Source organism: Urocampus carinirostris, chromosome 8 (genome assembly GCF_059441175.1).
Source record: "Urocampus carinirostris isolate Australia breed hairy pipefish chromosome 8, RoL_Ucar_1.0, whole genome shotgun sequence".
NCBI lineage: Eukaryota > Metazoa > Chordata > Actinopteri > Syngnathiformes > Syngnathidae > Urocampus > Urocampus carinirostris.
In genome coordinates, this window is record NC_142356.1 from 1350737 (window position 1) to 1371761 (window position 21025).

Genomic DNA, 21025 nt, shown 5'->3' on the forward strand with positions numbered 1-21025 from the left:
TAGCAGATTTCTATTTAAAACCTTCCAGTTTTTTGTACTTGAATTTTTAACAGTACAATAAAAAAAGATAATTTTAATCGTTTTTTTTTATTAAAAATGCATCTTTACACAAAAAAACGGAGCTTATTTTTTGGTTCTACTAGAGAATCGAGTCGATCTAAGCCACGGGTGTCAAACAGGCAGCCCGCAGGCCAGAACAGGCCCGCCAAGGGATTGAATCCGGCCCGCGAGACAACACTCAGAGAAGCGCAAGAGAAAAACAAGCTGCAGGTTGAAATATGTCCACTTGATGTCAAAGACACTGTACTTGTATTTATTTCTCTTTCTCTCTCTCTCTCTCTCTCTCTCTCTCTCTCTCTCTCTCTCTCTCTCTCTCTCTCTCTCTCTCTCTCTCTCTTTTCCACCCCTTTTCTCCCACTCTCTGTCTCCTTCACTCTCTGTGTCTCTCTTTTTCTCTTCGTTTGTCTTTTTATCTCTTTCGCTCTCTGTGTCTTTTAACCTCTTTTGCTCTAACTTCCTTTTTTCCTTTTCTCTCTTTTCTCTTTCTCTCATCATACCCTTCACGCTTTCTTTTCTCTTTCCTCTCCTTCTGTCTTTCTCTTTGGATTTCTTTCTTTTCTTTCGCTCTTTCTTTTCCCCCCTCTCTCAAAACTTTTTATCTCTTTTGTTTCTCACGCTCTCTCTCTCTCTCCTTTTCCCTCCCTCTTTCTCTTATTTCTTTATCTCTCTTTTTCTTTCTTTTTAATCTACTAGTCCGGCCCCCGACAGAATGTTTGTTCTATCGTGTGGCCCCCGAGTTCAAATACTTTGACACCCCTGATCTAAGCAGTCAAATATTACACACTGTCGCTTTAAGTAGCTTTCTTGATCAGTCCATCGCAATCTTTACGACGGATTCGTCTTTTTTCGCAGGTAAAAAGGGAAAAAAACCAGATGGGGACGAAAAAGGGTCAGAGTCTCTTTGCCGTATTCGCCACCGGACGGCCGAAGGGCGTCACCCGAGAGAACCCGATGTTCTGAAGAAAGGCCCGCCCCCAAAAGGAGAATCCGGCGGCGGCCATGTTGAAACACTCCGAATCGTCGTGGCGACGGCGTCCCCACGGCAACGCCTCCCAAACGCGGGCGGTGGAGGTGTCCCGGGGCCGGTCGGGTTTCGGTTTCACGCTTTCGGGCCAGAACCCCTGCGTCCTGGGCGGGGTCCTGAAAGGAAGCCCCGCCCACCAGGCAGCCTTGCGGGCGGGGGACCGCCTCCTGGCCGTGAACGGCGTGGACGTGGCCGAAGCCTCGCACGAGGACGTGGTGGAGCTGATCGGCCGGTGCCCCGCCGTCCTGCGGATGCTGGTGGGCGTGGCCAAACGGGGCCCCGCCTCCTACCCGGACTCCTGCTCCAGCGACGACGAATCGGACGCTTTCTACGGCGACGCGCGGGGGGGCGGACCCAAAAGGGACCCGAGACGGGTCGGCTTCCACCGGGCCGAGCGCGTGGTGGCCGAACTGCGCTCCGGCGCCCTCTTCGACATGATTTTCGAGAACTCCGCCGACAAGGGACGCGCGCCTAAAACGCTTCCCGACCCGGATTTCCAGAAGCGCAACGACCCCGCGGCCCTGTCGGAAGAAGAAGTGGCCCGGCTTCTCCGGCGCGACGCCGTCTTCCCGGAATGGGATTTCCGGCATCTGCGGCTCCGGGGAGCGGACTCGGACTCGTTCCCGCACCCCGATCAGGACATCCTCAACGTGGGCGTGGTGGTGGGCTACCTGGGTTCGGTGGAGCTGGCCGGCGCCGGTCCGGAACACGAAAGCGTGGCGGCCATTCGGGCCTGCATGAGGCGGCTCAGGGCTGAGCAGAAGATCCATTCCCTGGTCCTCATGAAGGTTTGTTTCCATGCGCTCCATTATCTGTGACCGGTATCGCGTTTAGTGAGGTTGCGACTCGATGCAAAAAAAAAAAACCGCCCAAAAACACATCCAAAAAATGACGAACAAAAAGGTATTAAATGACCGAAAACAGCTAGAAAAAAAACAACTCTCAAATATCCAACCCAAAAAAAGAACAAAAGATGACTAAAACCACATACAAAATCACATCCCTAAAAAGCAACCAATAAAAGACCAAAAACAAACAAAATCACGACCAAAATAAACACCCACTAAAAATTTCCTGAAAAAAAACAGCATAAAACCACCGTTTAAAAAAGAAAAACTAAAATAAACAAACCCTCTAGAAAATGAAAAAAAAAACAAACCAAACACAAAAATGTAACAAAAAACGTGTTCAAAAACAAGCTTCAAAAACTGAATACTAAAATTGAACAAAAAACAACACAAAAAAACGACCACCCCTCAAAAAACACCAAAAATGACTAAAAACAACTAGAAGAATGAACAAAAACGACTAGAAAACACAAAAAATGGCTACAAAAAAGATCAAACAGATCAATAACAACCTCCAAAAAACTGAAAAAAAACTCAAAGAAAAACGACATAACATCCCTAATAAACAATCAATTAAAGCAAAAACGGATAAAATCACGTCCAAAATAAACGCCCCCTATAAATTGACTGAAAAATTAAAAAAAATAAAAATAAACAAACCCCCTAGAAAATGAAAAACAAAACCACAAAAAACGACCCAAACACATAAACGTATCAAAAACAATAATCACTAAAACATGTTCACAAACAAGCTTCAAAAACTGACTACAAAAATTGACAACACAAAAAACGACCACCCCTCAAAAAATACAAAAAATGACCCAAAACAACTAGAAGAATGAACAAAAACTACCAGGGAAAAAAGAACAAACAAAAACGGATCAAAAACAACCCCAGAAAAACACCCCAAAACTGAAAAAGAAAAACTCAAAAAACCCAACATCACATCCCTAATAAACAATTAATAAAAGCAAAAACATATAAAATCACGACCCAAAACAACCACCCCCCAAAAAATGACCAAAAATAACAAAGAAAAGCACAACTAAAAACAAAACGTCAAAAATCTACGAAAAAAGACAAAAAGAAAAGCATGTCTGAAAAACCACTAAAAAGAAACACAAAGATGACTAAAAATGAGAAAAAAAACAACAAAAAAGAACCAAGCAAGATATCTGAAAACACAACTAAAAACACAAAGGCCCAAAACCGTCTAAGAAACCGACCCCCCAAAAAAGAACCGACACAAAATGACGGATGAAAAGCCCCAAAACAATTGTCAAAAATGACCGACATGGACCAAAAAACCCTTCAAAATAAGACAAATCAATCAACTCATTTCGAAAAGGGGAGCAAAAAGACTCCCTGCAAAGATCCTAACAGTGTGAAGATGACTCACTCCGAGTATTCTGTTTTTTGTCTCTTATCGCTCGTGGCCTTCAGGTGATGCACGACAGCGTCCGATTGTGCGGCGACGGAGGTCAAATTTTGGCCACGTACCCGGCGGAGAAGCTGGCCTATAGCGCCTGTTGCCCGGACGACCGTCGCTTCTTGGGATTGGTCACGTCGCAGGGCGGCCATCGCGATTGGCTAGCCGGCCGGGACGTCGTCTCCGCCACGTCCTGCCACGTCTTCATCGTGGATCCCGATCTCTGCCATCACCAGGTAACCCTCGTCACAACCGTCAAAGACACCGTTTGGCTAGCGGTTAGCTCCGCTTGAGATGCTAACAGCTAGCTAGACGCTTAACTGGGTGAAGAAATATCCAAAGACGGTTCATCCCTGGTGTAAATTCAGCTCAAATTAGCATCGCGCTGCTAGCAGCTAGCTTGGTTTTCGATGCCGGCGTTACTTGAGATCACGGGTGTCAAACAAGCGGCCCGCAGGCCAAATCAGGCCCTCTAAGGGATTGAATCCGGCCCGCGAGACAACACTCAGAGAAGCGCAAGAGGAAAACAGGCTGCTGGTTGAAATATGTCAACTTGATGTTGCCAAAGCCAGGTTCCTCTCACAAAGACACTCTACTTGTATTTCTTTCTCTCTCTCTTTCTTTGCCTCACTCTCCGTGTCTCTCTTTTTCTCTTCCTTTGTTGCTCTTTGTCTCTTTCTCTCCCTTTGTCTTTTTAACTTCCTTTGCTCTAACTTCCTTTTTTCCTTTTCCCTCTTTTCTCTTCCTCTCTTCATACCCTTTGCGCTCTCTTTTCTCTCCTTCTGTCTTTCTATTTCTCTTTGGATTTCTTTCTTCCTCTCCCTTTCTTTTCCCCCTCTCATGACTTTTTATCTTTTGTTTCTCCCTCTCACTCCCTCTCTCTCTTTGTCCCACCCTCTCTCCTTTTCCCTCCCTCTTTCTCTTATTTCTTGATCTGTCTTTTTCTTTCTCTTCAATCTACTTGTCCGGCACCCGACAGAATTTTTGTTCTATCGTGTGGCCCACTAGTTAAAATGAGTTGGACACCCCTGATCTAGATTATTTTCTCTCTCCCTTAGTTCTTTTTCCCCTTTTTTCCACTTTTCAACTCTTTTTAGACCTCCCACTCTCATTTTCTCTCTCTTTTTTCTCTTTCACAATGGAAAAAGTTTAAAAAGTGCCATCAAGTATGATAAAGTAATGAAAAGTACAAATAAATGTAAAAATTTCATAAATACTGTATACTTTCCAAAGACAAATAGAAAGACAGAAGGAGAGAAAAGAGAAAAGAAAGCGCAAAGGGTAGGAAGAGAGAAAGAGAAAAGAGAGAAAAGGAAAAAAAGGAAATTAGAGCAAAATAAGCTAGAGACAAAGAGCAACAAAGGAAGAGAAAAAGAGACAGAGTGGGAGAAAAGGGGTGGAAAAGAAAGAAAGAGAGAGAGAGAAATAAATACAAGTCTTTGTGATAGGCACCTTTCTTTGGCAACAACAAGTTGACCTATTTCAACCTGCAGCTCTTTTTTCTCTTGCGCTTCTCTGAGTGTTGTCTCACGGGCCGAATTCAATCCCTTCAGATCAGGCCTGCGGGCCGCCTGTTTGACACCTGTGCTGTAAAGTATGATAGAAAGGTTTTAAAGTAAAAGTATAAAAAATTGATAAGGAATGCATTGACAAATCTAGTATGAAAAAGTCACGAAAGATTGGGTGTGTTCCTCAAAGGCAGAACAGTTACCATACATATATGCTCGGCCCCGCCCCCAGGTCCACGCGGGCGTGGCCCGGCGCCTGGGCTTGGAGTGCACGGCGGACCCGGAGACGGGCGGCTGCCTGGAGTTCCCGCCCGGCTCGCAGCCCCTCCTCCATTTCCTCTCGGCCCTCTACCGCGACCCGGGGGACGGGGGGAACAGGGGCGGGGTCGACCCGGGGGACGACGCCCAGCAGAACCGGAGCACCGGCAGCAACAGCGACAGCGGCATCGGGAACTTCCTGCCCGACGAGAAAAGCCACAGGGTCCTGCTGGTGGACCTGGGGGGGCCCGCCCACCGGGGACCCCGGCACGGGGACCGGGGCCCCGCCCCCGGGGCGGCCCCCAATGTCGCCCCCGGAGCCGCCCACTACCGGCAGGAAGCCTACCTGGCCGACTTGCCCCGCCCCCTGCCCCTCTCCCACTACCCCCCCGCTTGGGGGGGCGGGGACAAAGAAGGGGCGGAGTTCGTAGCCGGCCCCGGGCTCCGGCGCTCCAACAGCGACCGGGAGTCGTACGCCGAGTCCACGGACGGATGGTCCTCGGCCAATTGCAGCACCCTGCCCCCGCCCATGAGCAAGATCCCCGCCGACCGCTACCGGGCCCCCGGGGACCCCGAGCGACTCGGCCGGGGCCACGCCCAGCGGCTGAAGGACGAATGGGCCCGCAAACTTTTCGGGGACCGGGAGAGGAACGGCGCCGGGGCCAAAAAGAGAGCGCCGGAGAAAAAGGACGACAAGAAGGTGAGGAGAGCGTTCTGGTTCTGGGTCTGGCTCTGGTTTTGGGTCTGGTTCTGGTTATGGGTCCGGTTCTGGGTCCGGTTCCAGGTCTATCCGTTATCCTTCTGGGTCTTGTTTCGTTTTCTTACTTCTCTCAGGGGCCAAAACACTCAAAGTACAAAAAATAATAAAAAAAAGTTTTTGGGGAAATACTGAAGTACTGAAAAGTATGAACATGTAGTAAACAGTACTGAAAATACATTTAAAACAGCGATTGAAAAATATGAAAAAGTACAGAATAGTGTGCAAAGAGTACTTCAAAAATACTCTCAATGAGACAATGAAAGTCACGTCGCAGGGCGGCCATCGCGATTGGCGAGTGTAAAAAAATACTCAAGTACTGAGAAGCATGGAAAAATACAGAAGTACTTCAAAATTGTGAAAAGGTATTCAAAAGTACTGAAAAGTATGAATAAAATAGGACATGTATGAAAAAGAATTTTCCAAATATTTTTTAAAAAAGTATTTTAAACAATAATATTTGAAAAATACTAAAGTACTGAGAAGCATGAAAATGTAAGAGAGAGAGAGAATCAAAAAACCACAGAAGTACTTCAAAAGTATGAAGAGGTATTCAAAAGTACTGAAACGTCTGAGTCAAAACTGACATGTATGAAAAAGAATTTTCAAAATATTAAAAAAAAAAGTATTTTTTCAATAATATTTCAAAAATACTCAAGTACTGAGAAGCATGGAAAATGTAAGAGAGTATCAAAAAACGACAGAAGTACTTCAAAAGTATGAAAAAGTATTCAAAAGTACTGAATTATGAGTAAAAACTGACATATGAAATAGAACACAGAGTATAGAAAAAGAATTTTCCAAATATTTAAAAAAAAATCATTTAATAATAATAAAATTAAATAATATTTAAAAAAAAAAATACAGAAGTACTTCAAAAGTACTGAAACGTTTGAATAAAAACGGACATGTATGAAAAAGATTTTTCAAAATAATTTTTAAAAAACTATTTTAAACAATAATATTTCAAAAAAATACAGAAGTACTTCAAAAGTATGAAAAGGTTTTCAAAAGTACTGAAACCTATGAATTAAAAACTGACATGTATGAAAAAGAATAGAGAGTATAGAAAAATAGTTTTCCAAATATTAAAAACGAAGTATTTTAAACAATAATATTTCAAAACAATACAGAAGTACTTCAAAAGTACTTCAAAAGTATGAAAAATGTATTGAAATGTAACGAAAATCATCAAGAAAATAATGAAAGGAAAAAAACCTAATCACGGAAAAGTATGGAAAAAAGTATTTAGTACTAAAAGTATTGACTAAAAATGTGAGGAAAAGTATTTTAAGACCATACAAAATAATAGTAAAGTACTAAAAGCACAAAAAGGTATTAACAAGTACTGAGAAGCATGGAAAATGACAAAAGCTTTTGAAAAGTAGGAGTGCGTACTTAACAGGATGAAAATACAGAAAAAGTACTTCAAAAAATAAAACCTAAATATGTACTAAAAACTATAGAAAAAGGTCTTAAAGCACTCATGAGGTCTGGAAAAAGTCCAAAATAGTACCAAAAAGTATGAAAATATTCCCCAAAAAAGTACTGAAGAGCCTGAGACACTTGGTGACACCTAGTGGACACATTTAAAAGTACAGCTCCTATTTTTCGGATCACGCCTCTTATTTTTTTCCTGCGCCGCTCTCTTTAAACCCGGGCCGAATCCGGGCCACGAACCCTACGTTTCGCCACCCCTGCCCTAATGGGTCCGAGCGCTGAAGTTACGTCTTTGTGCAAATTCTCACCGGCGTGCCAAAACTTTTGTTTGCCTGAAAGTTTTTAGCGCCCGGTACACATTCTTGTCCCGGAACCAAGAGAGAAAGATAGAGAAAGGGGAGGAAAAGAGAGAGAGAGAGCGAGTGAGAGAAAAATGAAAGAGACAGAAAGGGAGAGAAAGAAGAAGAAGAAATAGAGAGACGGATGAAGAAAAAGAAATAATAGAGTGAGAAAGCGAGACAAAAAGAGAAGAAAAATTGTGAAACGGGGAGGAAGAGAATTGAAAAAAAGGAGAGCAAGAAGAAATAGAGAGATGGATAGAAAAAAATAGAGAAGAAATGGAGTGAAAGAGAGAGAGAGAGAGAGAGAGAGAGACAGGCAATGAGAGAAAAATTAGAGAGACGGAGAGGGAGAGAAAGAATGAGAAGAAAAAGAGAGACGGATGAAGAAAAAGAAATAACAGAGAGAGAAAGCGAGACAAAAAGAGAAGAAAAATTGTGAAACGGGGAGGAAGAGAATTGAAAAAAAGGAGAGAGAGACAGATAGAAAAAAATAGAGAAGAAATGGAGTGAAAGAGAGAGAAAGAGCGAGAGAGAGAGAGAGAGAGAGAGAGAGAGACAGGCAATGAGAGAAAAATTTGAGAGACAGAGAGGGAGAGAAAGAATGAGAAGAAATAGAGAGACAGATGAAGAAAAATGTAGAGAAGAAATAGAGAGAGAGAGAGAGAGAGAGACAAAAAGAGAAGAGAAATTGTGAAACGGGGAGAAAGAGAATTGAAAAAAAAGAAAGGAGAGAGAGAAGAAATAGAGAGAGAAAGAAAAAAAGAGAAGAAATAGAGAGAGAGAGAGAGAGAGAGAGAGAGAGAGAGAAAGCGAGACCAAAAGAGAGAGAAAAATTGTGAAACAGGGAGAAAGAGAATTGAAAATGAGTGTGAGAAAAAGGAAAAGGGAGAGAGAAGAAATGGACAGACAGAAAGAAAGACAAAGAGAAGAAATAGAGCGAGTTAGAGAGAGAGAGAAGTGCTTGTAAATGCTTGAAATGATTTCCATTGCCCTGTTTCCATAGCGATGTGACGCGATAACGCACGCCTTTAATTGAAGAAAAATAGGGTGTGTAAAAATGACGCTGACGGTGGCTCCAGCCCCCATTATAAAGTTGTTACGTGAAGCGTGACTGCCCCCTGCTGTTGCATGGAGGAGGACAACTTTATCAGACTCGTCTTTTTTTTGTGATATCATCATCAATCATAATAAAACATCAATTATTCAATTGATATGTGTCACTTGCAAAACCTATGAAATAGAAATTCAAATTTTTAAAATTCAAAACCATTTGAGCTTTTTACACACTCGACAGATTTAAAGTCGAAGAATTCCTAAGAATGCTAAACAATCAAATAGAAAATAAAAATATCATTGGATAGCTCAAAGTCTCTGCATTCACAACATAATGACTATTACAAAATCAGAGAAACATCAGCATCAAGATACCTGACAATTATAAAGCCGTCGTAATTCCTCCCTGACGTCCGCTGGTCGTCTTCGACTTCTTGGAATTTTCGCGAAAATGTTTCTGACGATACAGAAAATCCAACCGAGTAAAATATTGTCTCCGAAACACACCATAATGCCGACAGATTAAAAAAAATCCGCCCAAAAGCATTTCTGCTTCATTTGTAGTGATCCGTTCGTTTCGCTCCAAAACTCCCCTATCAAAGATAGACTGACTCGTAGAATTATTCCTAATAAGGCCGTTAGCCTCTGACCTTTCCATTGACGCCACTTTCAGCCAAAAAATTTTTATGAGAGCCTGTATTGGGAAAAAAAAAACCTGATTTGACCTACTTCGGCTCCAAAATATTTAGCCGATAGTCGCCGATTCAAATGTGGATTGACACGTCGGTTAGCCAATGGAGTTTCCGACGTTATTTTCAGGATCATTTTCATTAAAGTTTCTATCTATCTATCTATCTATCAAGACATCTAGACATCTATCTATCTAGACATATATCTATCTAGACATCTATCCATCTCTATCTAGACATATATACTGGACTTTCTCAGAAAATGAGAATATTGTGATAAAGTTCTTTATTTTCTGTAATGCAATTAAAAAAACAAAAATGTCATACATTCTGGATTCATTACACATCAACTGAACTATTTCAAGCCTTTTATTATTTGAATATTGCTGAATTTGGCTTACAGCTTAAGAAAACTCAAAAATCCTATCTCAAAATATTAGAATATATCAATGATGGTCCTCTGGACAGCAGTCTTCCCCATACTTGTGATTTAGTTTCCTGAACCAAGCTGAGTGTTTTTAAGGCTCAGGAAACCTCGCAAGGTGTTTCGAGTTAATGAGATGATTCAGGTGATTAGTTGAATAGCCTACTTGTATACTTTTTCATGATATTCTAATATTTTGAGATAGGATTTTTGAGTTTTCTTAAGCTGTAAGCCAAATTCAGCAATATTCAAATAATAAAAGGCTTGAAATAGTTCAGTTGATGTGTAATGAATCCAGAATGTATGACATTTTTGTTTTTTTAATTGCATTACAGAAAATAAAGAACTTTATCACAATATTCTCATTTTCTGAGACAGTCCAGTATATATCTCTATATATATCTATCTAGACATCTATCTATCTAGACATCTATCTATCTAGACATATATATTTCTATATATATCTATCTAGACATCTATCTATCTCTATCTAGACATATATTTATCCATCTATCAATCTAGACATCTATCTATCTAGACATCTATCTATCTAGACATCTATCTATCTCTATCTAGACATATATATTTCTATATATATCTATCTAGACATCTATCTATCTCTATCTAGACATATATTTATCCATCTATCAATCTAGACATCTATCTATCTAGACATCTATCTATCTAGACATCTATCTATCTCTATCTAGACATATATATTTCTATATATATCTATCTAGACATCTATCTATCTCTATCTAGACATATATTTATCCATCTATCAATCTAGACATCTATCTATCTAGACATCTATCTATCTAGACATCTATCTATCTCTATCTAGACATATATATTTCTATATATATCTATCTAGACATCTATCTAGACATCTATCAATCTTTTATGCCACTGTACGAGCTGAATTCAAATCGGAGCCGAAAATAAACCTGGGATCTATTTTACGCACAATTGTGACACGCGAGTGTGCAAAATCCTGGATTGACATCTGGAAAGAGAAGTCAAACATTTACAATTCTCTCACAATTTTCCAACTCAGATCAGATGACTCAAGGTTGAAAACGCGGTGAGCGTCTTCCCTTTCAAAAGAGAGCCAAAGAAGAGCATTCAAATGACTTTTTGGGGACGCCATTTTGACCAGAAGGTCACGGGTTATATGCGGCATTTCGTGTTTCCGTCCCGTCTCGATGGAGTCCTTAACTCGATCACGTCTTGATATCTCTGCTCCGGTATCGCAACAGCAAACCATTCAAAGTCCAGGATGAGACCACAAAAGACGCCATTTTTTTCTTTTTTTTCTTTTTGGCCTGCCGTATCAAAAGGAAAATCAAGCCTCGCATTAACAGATTGCTATAGGGCCACAAGGGGGCGCTGTTTCACTATTGGTCATATTGAACTGTTGGACAGCATCTCCAACAATAATTGTCTTCATTTCTTATTCTTTATTGATACAGAGCCAGAGTTTTCGCGGGGTCCTTAGTCAAATTTGTTTTGGGGGCCCTTATTATACTTGATTATTTGCGTAGTGATTTTACCGATAAAATCGCAGAGGTGAGATGTTTCTGTGGTAGTGAGATTATAATCCCTGGTGAAAAATGGAAGAAGACAACAGATGAGCAAATTGAATCTTCAAATATTGAAGAAAAGTCAGCAAGTTCCCTTTGCTGGCCACGCGGGAATCAATACATAAAAGTTGAAAGGGCAACTGGGCAGGTTTTACCTATGAATGAATGAAAACTTTATTCGAAACTACAAAGTGGGATACCCAAATTCATCTAGGACAGGGGTGTCCAACTCATTTGAACTCGGGGGCCACACGATAGAACAAACATCCTGTCGGGGGCCGGACTAGTAGATTAGAGAGAAAGAAAAAGAGAGATAAAGAAATAAGAGAAAGAGGAAGGGAAAAGGAGAGAGGGCAGGACAAAGAAAGAAAAAGGAGAGGGAGAGAGCGTGAGAAACAAGAGATAAAAAGTCTTGGGAGAGGGGGAAAAGAAAGGGAGAGGAAGAAAGAAATCCAAAGAGAAATAGAAAGACAGAGGGAGAGAAAAGAGAAAAAGCACAAAGGGTAGGAAGAGAAAAAGAAAAAAGAGAAAAGGAAAAAAGGAAGTTAGAGCAAAAGAGGTTAAAAGACACAGAGAGAGAACAAGACAAAGAGCAACAAAGGAAGAAAAAAAGAGACACAGAGAGTGAAAGGGACAGAGACAGAATGGGAGAAAAGGGGTGGAAAAGAAAGAGAGAGGGAGAGAGCGTGAGAAACAAAAGAGATAAAAAGTCATGAGAGAGGGGGAAAAGAAAGGGAGAGGAAGAAAGAAATCCAAAGAGAAATAGAAAGACTGAAGGAGAGAAAAGAGAAAAGAAAGCGCAAAGGGTATGAAAAGAGAAAGAGAAAAGGAAAAAAGGATGTTAGAGCAAAGAGGTTAAACAACAGAGAGAGAGAAAGAGACAAAGAGCAACAAAGGAAGAGAAAAAGAGAGAAACAGAGAGTGAAAGAGACAGAGACAAAGAGTGGGAGAAAAGGGGTGGAACAGAGAGAGAGAGAAATACAATTACAGTGATCTTTGTTGGAGGCACCTTTCTTTGGCAACATCAAGTGGACATATTTCAACCTGCAGCTTGTTTTTCTCTTGTGCTTCTCTGAGTGTCGTCTCGCGGGCCAGATTCAATCCCTTAGTGGGCCTGATCTGGCCCGCGGGCCGCCTCTTTGACACCTGTGATCTAGGCCATCTCATAGTCACGACATAAAGCAAGGATTTACTGCAAACGCAATCTGCTTGGATTGGCTAGCAAGCAGTTGAGGGTGTCCCCTGCTTGAAGATAGCTGGGATGGGCTCCATCACCCCCGCGACCCTACTGTGGATAAGCGCTGCAGATAATGGATGGACGGATGGTCAATCTGCTTGATTCTCTGTCCGTGAAATGAACTGCGGCAATAAAAGCAAAACAAATACTTCTTAAATACATATCTTGATGCACTGAAGTGCCCGCAACAAGGTCACAGAAACAAAGTGCAACAAGGAATGAACAAAAAACCAAAATTCATTTTTTGAAAAGATCAAAGAAATACAAAATCATAAATAAAGATGTCAATGTCCAGAACGAGGCGAACGCGTCGGATTTTCAAACCAAAAGTTGTACAAGCAAACGTCGGAAAACCGTGTCAAACGTTTATATGGATCGCGCGGAAAAAAATCGAGATATTTTTTGTTAGATATAATTTGACTGCTCTTGGGGTCCCCCTAGTGGTCTACTACAGAGCCCTGGGTTTGGGGGAGGGGTTTAAAGCCGCAACTTCGAAACTTTCAATGTACAGTATTCGCAATTGACTCACGATGGCAAAATCGTACGTCTGGATAAATGTTAGGGCAAGATTTAGAATGGCCCTTCTGTCATGAACCAGAACAGGATCAGGACCCAAACGCGTGACGTATCTCACACAAGCCTTTTATTTTACAGGGAATGAGGAGTCATGCACGTTAGGCAGCGCTCTGGCGTGAAATGATAGGAAGCCAGAGGCCGACCAGATCGATACCAATTGCCCGAGTTGATATCGGACAGATGGGGTCGATACCGGACAGGTCAAGAGAGACAAGATAGATAATGAAACAAGATATCAAAATTAAACAGGACAAACTAGACGGGAACAGAAACTGGAGAGAATAATAAACAGGACAAAAATAGACGGGAACAAAACTGAAAAACGATATTGAACAGGACAAAAGTAAACGGGAACCATACCGAACAGGGAATACCAACAGGAAAACAGGACCGAGTCAGAACCCACGTCTTGCGGGCCATTTGGGCGCCATGGCAACTGTGATACCTTCAAAAAAAACTCACACGAGATTTATGGAGAGGGAGAGATAGAGAAAAAGAGACAGAGTAAGAAATAGAGAGACAAAGAGAGATACATTGAGAAGGAAAGAGAGAGAGAGAGAGAGAGAGAGAGAGAGAGAGAGAGAGATGAAAAGAGAGAGATGGAGAGAGAGAGAGAGAGATGAAAAGAGAGAGATGGAGAGAGAGAGAGAGAGAGAGAGAGAGAGAGATGAAAAAAGAGAGAGATGGAAAGAGAGACAGAGAGAGATGAAAAAAGAGAGAGAGATGAAAGATGGAAAGAGAAAGAAAGAGACAGAGAGAGAGATGAAAAGAGAGTGAGATGGAAAGAGAGAGAGATATGTAAAGATGGAGAGAGAGAGAGAGAGAGAGAGAGAGAGATGGAAAGAGAGAGATGAAAAGAGAGAGAGATGGAAAGATGGAAAGAGAGAGAAGGATGGAAAGAGAGATAGCGTGAGAGAGATGGAAAGAGAGAGAGATATGTAAAGATGGAGAGAGAGAGAGAGATGAAAAGAGAGAGAGAGAGAGAGAGAGAGAGATGAAAAAAGAGAGAGATGGAAAGAGAGACAGAGAGAGATGAAAGATGGAAAGAGAAAGAAAGAGACAGAGAGAGAGATGGAAAGAGAGTGAGATGGAAAGAGAGAGAGAGAGAGAGAGAGCGAGAGAGATGGAAAGAGAGAGAGATGGAAAGAGAGAGAGAGATGGAAAGAGAGAGAGAGATGAAAAGAGAGAGATGGAAAGATGGAAAGAGAGAAAACGATGGAAAGAGAGATAGAGTGAGAGAGATGGAAAGAGAGAGAGAGATGTAAAGATGGAGAGAGAGAGATGAAAAAAGAGAGAGATGGAAAGAGAGACAGAGAGAGATGAAAAAAGAGAGAGAGATGAAAGATGGAAAGAGAAAGAAAGAGACAGAGAGAGAGATGAAAAGAGAGTGAGATGGAAAGAGAGAGAGATGAAAAGAGAGAGAGATAGAAAGATGGAAGGAGAGAGAAAGATGGAAGGAGAGATAGAGTGAGAGAGATGGAAAGACAGAGAGAGATGGAAAGATGGAGAGAGAGAGAGAGAGAGAAAGAGAGAGAGATGGGGATGGATAAATGACTGAATGTCTACTATACTGAAAATATGGCGCGATTTAATTAGCGTAGGTGTCTTTCTTTCTCTGGACGGGAGCGAAGGACACCTGGGCCGACTCAGGACAGACGGCACATGCCTGAGTCGGTCGGGAAATGTCACGTTCCGGCGTGATCTTTAAAAACCAGCGCGCCCGAATCGAATTTTCAAAAAGGCCAAGAATCCTCGACACCTCGTCCAATCAAAGAAAAAGGCCGCTTATATTCCGTTTCCATGGCTCCGTTTGAAAGAAATTCCTTTCGGCTTTTTTGGTCTCGGGATGCTCCAGAGACTGGACCGTCCTTCCCCTCTGAGCTCCTGCTCCTCACAATGTATTATAAGACTGGGGTTTTTTGGCCCCTCCTTCCGACTTATCAACAACACATTTTCATACTACTACAGGAATACTACCGAAATGCTACAAATATACTAGAAATACAGAAATATGACATATTTACAGTGATTCTATAATACTACTACATCAATACTATTACAAAACATAATGATATGACACCATTTCTACACTATATTACTAAATGTACTACAAGAATCCTACAGACCTATCACAAAAACACGACAAAGATCCTGCGAAAGAAAATTTACAAAAATACTCCTAAAAATTTGGCAAAAATCCTACAGAAAATGAACAAAAATAAGACTAAAACACACTACCAAAATCATACTACAGAAATACTCCTAAAAATACTATGTAAATTATTCAGAAAAATAACTATAACACTTAATAAATTATGCTAATTTTTTTTTACTGATATCTATCCGACAAAGAAAAGAAACAAAAACACTACGAAAATTCTGCTCGAGAAAACTTACAAAAATACTACAGAAATCCTACAGAAAATCAACAAAATACAACTAAAACACACTCTCAAAATCGTACTTTACAAAAACTCCCAAAAATACTGTAAAAATTATTCAGAAAAATATCTATAACACTAAATAAATGATGCTAAAGTAATTCTACAAATATACTCATAAAAACTTACAAAAAAAGAACAAAAACTAAAGAAACACTACCAAAAATACTACAGAAATACTAGAAATATAGTACTATGATAATACTACCATAAACACTACAAAAATATAACCACAGAAATACTCCAAATGAAGAATTAATGCTAAGTCATAAATAATGTTCCTTTTAAAGCACAACATTTTATAAATTGCTTTGAAAATCTCAAAATAAGAATTGTTTTCATTAAATTTGCAAAATTAAAAAAAAACAGATCAACAAGAGCAAGGACAGAAAAATGGAGCAAACTATTCATATGTCAGGCCATTGAGGACAAGAGTCTGAAAAATGACCAGAAAAATGATCCCAAAACGTCCTAAAAGGCACAAAATTGAAAATAAGAATCAACAAAACCTACCAGAAATCAACAATAATTGAGCCAAGAAACAACCAAAACTGTGAGCGAAAAGACCTAAGAAATGAACAAATAAAGTAATGAAAATAAACCAAAAGAAGACAAAAGAAAAGACAAATTAAAAGATTTCAAAAATGACCCGTCAAAGATAAAGAAAAAACACCCAAAAGACGATAAAAAAGACAAATACCTAAAAAAAAAAATCACCAAATAATGACCTCAAATTGACCACAAAACAACACAAAAAACTTTCAAAAGAAGACACAAAACGACTTGAAAAACCTGAACGAATAAACAACCCCCAAAAATGGTCAAAAGATATCTATAAACAAAACATGACCCATAAAACACAGGAAATATCACCAAGATGACCCCAAAAATCTTTGACCTCAAAAATACAACCCCAAAAAATGATTAAAAATGAACCTAAAACCAAAAAAGACCAAAGAAAAGACAAAATAAGATTGATTTAAAATAAACCATCAGCAAAAAATGACAAAAGCTCCAAAAAAATGACCAAAAAATGAACCCAAAACAATCAAAAGATGAATGGAAAACAACCCCAAAAAACTATCGAAGGAAATTCAATAACGACAAAAATTGTTATTATAGAAATGACCCAAAATTGGCCAAAAGATAAACAAGACATGACCCAAAAAACACAGGAAATATCCCCAAGATGACCCCAAAAATCACTGACCTCAAAAAAAGATTAAAAATGAACCTAAAACCAAAAAAAGATCAAAGAAAAGACAAAATAACATTGATTTAAAGAAAACCACCAGCAAAAAAAAAATGGCAAAAGATCCCCCCCCAAAAAATGACCCAAAAATGAACTCAAAACAATCAAAAGATGACTGAAAAACAACCCAAAAAAACTATCGAAAGAAATTCAATAACGACAAAAACTGTATTATAAAAATGACCCAAAATTTGCCAACAAATTTCCATCACGAAAACGTGACTCAAAACCACCTCCAAAAAAATGACAAAAAACAACCAAAAAATGTCTGAAGAACAACCCCAAAAGATGACCCAAAGAAAAGAGCAAAAAATGACGCAATTAAAAAAAGAAATATCCAAAAGAGTAAGTAGTGACCTTTGGGCGGCACTAAATAATTAGAAGCATTCACCGATTGACCGATTCAATTCAAGAGCTGAGTTTATTCTTTTCTAAACTCGTCTTTTTTGGGAGCACCACATCCTTTTTTTCATCTTTATATCAGGAAAATGGATGATAAACCTTTGTGACTTAGAAGGACATAAAACAAAGAAAGAAAGATACGAGTCGAGATCTTAAATTGGTCCCGCGCCGCTTGTTGGACCGAAGCTTTTGTCAGCTCGCTGGCTTCTTTCAAAACCGGGTTGCGGTTTCTCGGGCACCCCGGCTCACGGCTCCGGTCACAGCCACAAATGATAAAATTGTAGCCCGCTCTTGGAATGTCGGGGACACTGGGGACAAACGTGGGACCCTATCCACACATTTGTATCAGTTGGATTTGTATCCTCTTTGTTTGGTGGGCCAAATGAAAATGCCGGATGGGCCGCATGTGGCCCGCAGGCCTTAGTTTTCGCACTCCTGTTTTGTTGTTATAAGGTTCAGATTTTGATTTAAGTTCTAATTGCCGTCGATTTCCATTCCCCGTTATACGAAAATATGACTTTTCACACCCCCACAAAAGAACGGATGAGCTTTTATTTTGAAGGATGGAAACGTGCTCGACATTTCCAGATGTTTCGGAAAATATCCGCCTGATGTTGCGGACGCCATCTTGGGGAGGAGATATCGGAAGTTGAACCGATTTCGGGGAAGGTCCTTCCTCAACTCTGTGTTTTTTGTCTCCTCTCCTTTTAAGGGCGCGGGCTTCCTGGGCCTGCCGAGGGGCTTCCACCCTCTCCCTCAACGCTCCTCGGCCAGACGATCCCTCGGGCGATCCAAGAGACTCAGCCTGGCGAGATCGCTCGATGATCTGGAGGTTAGATTTTTTTTCCGCTTCTGACTTTCACCCCGTCTCTCGATCTCCCTTACTCATATCCTCTCTCTCTCTCTCTCTCTCTCTCTCTCTCTCTCTCTCTCTCTCTCAGTCACTTTCAATCAATATCACTCTCTCTCTCAATCACTTTCAATCAATCTCTCTCTCACTCTCTCTCTCTATTTCTCTCTTTCTGCTTCTCATTTCTCTCTCTCTCTCTCACTCTCTCTCACACTTTCAATCAATGTCTCTCTCTCTCGCTCACTCACTTTCAATCAATCTCTCTCTCTCTCTCACACTTTCAATCAATGTCTCTCTCTCTCACTCTCTCTCTCTTTCTCTCTTTCTGCTTCTCATCTCTCTCTCTCTCTCTCTGACACACACTTTCAATCAATCTCTCTCTCTCTCTCTCTCTCTCTCTGCTTCTCATTTCTCCCTCTCTCTCTCTCTCTCTCTCTCTCTCTCACTCACTTTCAATCAATATCACTCTCTCTCTCAATCACTTTCAATCAATCTCTCTCTCACTCTCTCTCTATTTCTCTCTTTCTGCTTCTCATTTCTCTCTCTCTCTCACTCTCTCTCACACTTTCAATCAATGTCTCTCTCTCTCGCTCACTTACTTTCAATCAATCTCTCTCTCTCTCTCTCTCTCACACTTTCAATCAATGTCTCTCTCTCTCACTCTCTCTTTCTCTCTTTCTGCTTCTCATCTCTCTCTCTCTCTCTCTCTCTCTGACACACACTTTCAATCAATCTCTCTCTCTTTCTCTCTCTCTGCCTCTCTCTCTCTCAGTCACTTTCAATCAATATCACTCTCTCTCTCAATCACTTTCAATCAATCTCTCTCTCACTCTCTCTCTCTATTTCTCTCTTTCTGCTTCTCATTTCTCTCTCTCTCTCACTCTCTCTCACACTTTCAATCAATGTCTCTCTCTCTCGCTCACTTACTTTCAATCAATCTCTCTCTCTCTCTCTCTCACACTTTCAATCAATGTCTCTCTCTCTCACTCTCTCTCTCTTTCTCTCTTTCTGCTTCTCATCTCTCTCTCTCTCTCTCTGACACACACTTTCAATCAATCTCTCTCTCTCTCTCTCTGCTTCTCATTTCTCCCTCTCTCTCTCTCTCTCTCTCTCTCTCTCTCTCTCTCTCTTTCTCTCTCAGCTTCTCATTTCTCCCTCTCTCTCTCTCTCTTTTTCTCTCTCTCTTTTTGTCTCTCTCTCTTTCTCTCTCTCTGCTTCTCATTTCTCTCTCTCTCTCTGTCTGTCTCTCTCTCTTTTTCCTCTCTCTCTCTTTCATTCTCTCTCTCTCTCTGCTTCTCATTTCTCTCTCTCTCTCTCCCTTCCTCACTCACTTTCAATCAATGTCTCTCTCTTTCTCTCTCTCTCTCTCTTTCTCTCTCTCTCTCCCTCTGTCATCATCATTCAAGCCGTCTCTCCATTTCTCCGTCCCTCCTCTCACTTTCCCTGTCAGCCTCCTCCCTCTCCTCTCTCCCACTCCCCCCTTGTGTCTCTCGACCACTCCTCTGCCTTTCGCACTCTCGTTCTCGCGCCCCATACGTCCTTTTCGGTAGGGTTCCCGGCACGCGGGCCAAACGGCGTCCGCGCGGGGAGGCGGGCGAGGGCCGTGCCTCACGTCGTCTCCCGCCGGCGCTTTCTAAAAATAGCAACTCATGCGCATCATCACATGACACCTCGAGCTCTTTTTCTCCGGTCGCCAGGGCAACCCGGACACAACCGAAAGCGGGCGGCCATCTTTCAATGCTCTTATTGTTTTGACGTGAGAGCTGCAAAAATCACAAAGAACACCCTTAAGAAACAAACTTTGTTTAAGAAAAATGGACTCTTATGTCAGATATATATTATTCTACGTAGCATTTATTTTGATATGAAAGTTAGAGTGAAATTTTCAATCCTCTGAAAATAACTTTGCATTGTTTAACATTTAAAGGGACAGTGTGTCGTATTTAGCGCCTCCTAGAGGCTCGAAAGCATTTCTTTCAGTAAAAAAAAAAAGCATCGATTTGAATACTGGGCAAAAATACCTGAACTATAACACGACTGCAAAAAGTATAGTATATAGTAGAGAGGGATCTTTTCTTTATTTTGTCTTTATCTTTTTCCTTTTCCCCCTTTTTTTCTTTCCTTTTTTTTTCTTTTCCCACTTTTTAATTATTTTTTCCCGTTCCTACTTTTGTCTCTTTTCTTTTCTTTTTTTAAACCTTTCTTATTTTTTTCTGAATTTTCTTACAATTTTTTCCCTTGTGTTTTTTTCTGCAATTCTTTCATTTTTATCCTTCTTATTTTTTTTTCCCTTCATTTTTTTTCTTGTTTTTTCTTATTTCTTCTTCATTTCTTTCATTTTTTCTATTACACTTTTTCTTTATTTTTTCTTTTGTTTTTCTTTTTTTAAATCTTTTTTCATTTAACCATCCCTCTTTCATTTATCTTTTTTCTTTCTTTTTCTTCTTTTTTTTTGCTTCCCTGCTTTCCCGCTTTCTTGCTTGATTGTGTTCTTGCTTTCCTGCTTTCTTTCTTGTGCTTTCTTTTTTTTATTACTTTCTTTCATTTTTGACTTTCTGTTATTCACTTTTTTCCTTTCTGCCTTTCCTCTTTCTTTTTTCCTTTCCACCTTTCACCTTCTCTTCTTTTCTCCCTTTTTTCCTTCTTTCTTGTTTTTCTTCTCAAACTTTGAAGCGTAAACGCTGGGCGAAATGCGCCGATCCCTTTCGATTTGGCGGCCACGTTCCGTCGATACTCCTTCCCGTGTCCTCCGCCAGCCTCGTCCTATTTTCTTTTTCTCTTTTTTCTTCTGGCGGTCATCTGTTCTTTTTCTCTTTGTGCCCATGCAAAAAAAAGGGACAGGGAGGGCTTTGT

General features: G+C 40.7%; 1 protein-coding gene across 4 annotated transcripts in view; it reads left to right on the forward strand.

Annotated features, from left to right (window-relative positions):
- The window catches only part of rgs12b (regulator of G protein signaling 12b), a 59794-nt gene that overhangs the window by 912 nt on the left and 37857 nt on the right, over positions 1–21025 (forward strand). For all 4 annotated transcript variants that reach the window (XM_088341238.1, XM_088341239.1, XM_088341240.1 and 1 more), the window contains exons 2-5: positions 913–1872; positions 3376–3597; positions 5102–5827; positions 18035–18154. In XM_088341238.1, the coding sequence (XP_088197364.1) occupies positions 1060–1872; positions 3376–3597; positions 5102–5827; positions 18035–18154 (1881 nt within the window). In that variant the 5' untranslated portion in view covers positions 913–1059. The remainder of the gene's footprint in view (positions 1–912; positions 1873–3375; positions 3598–5101; positions 5828–18034; positions 18155–21025) is intronic.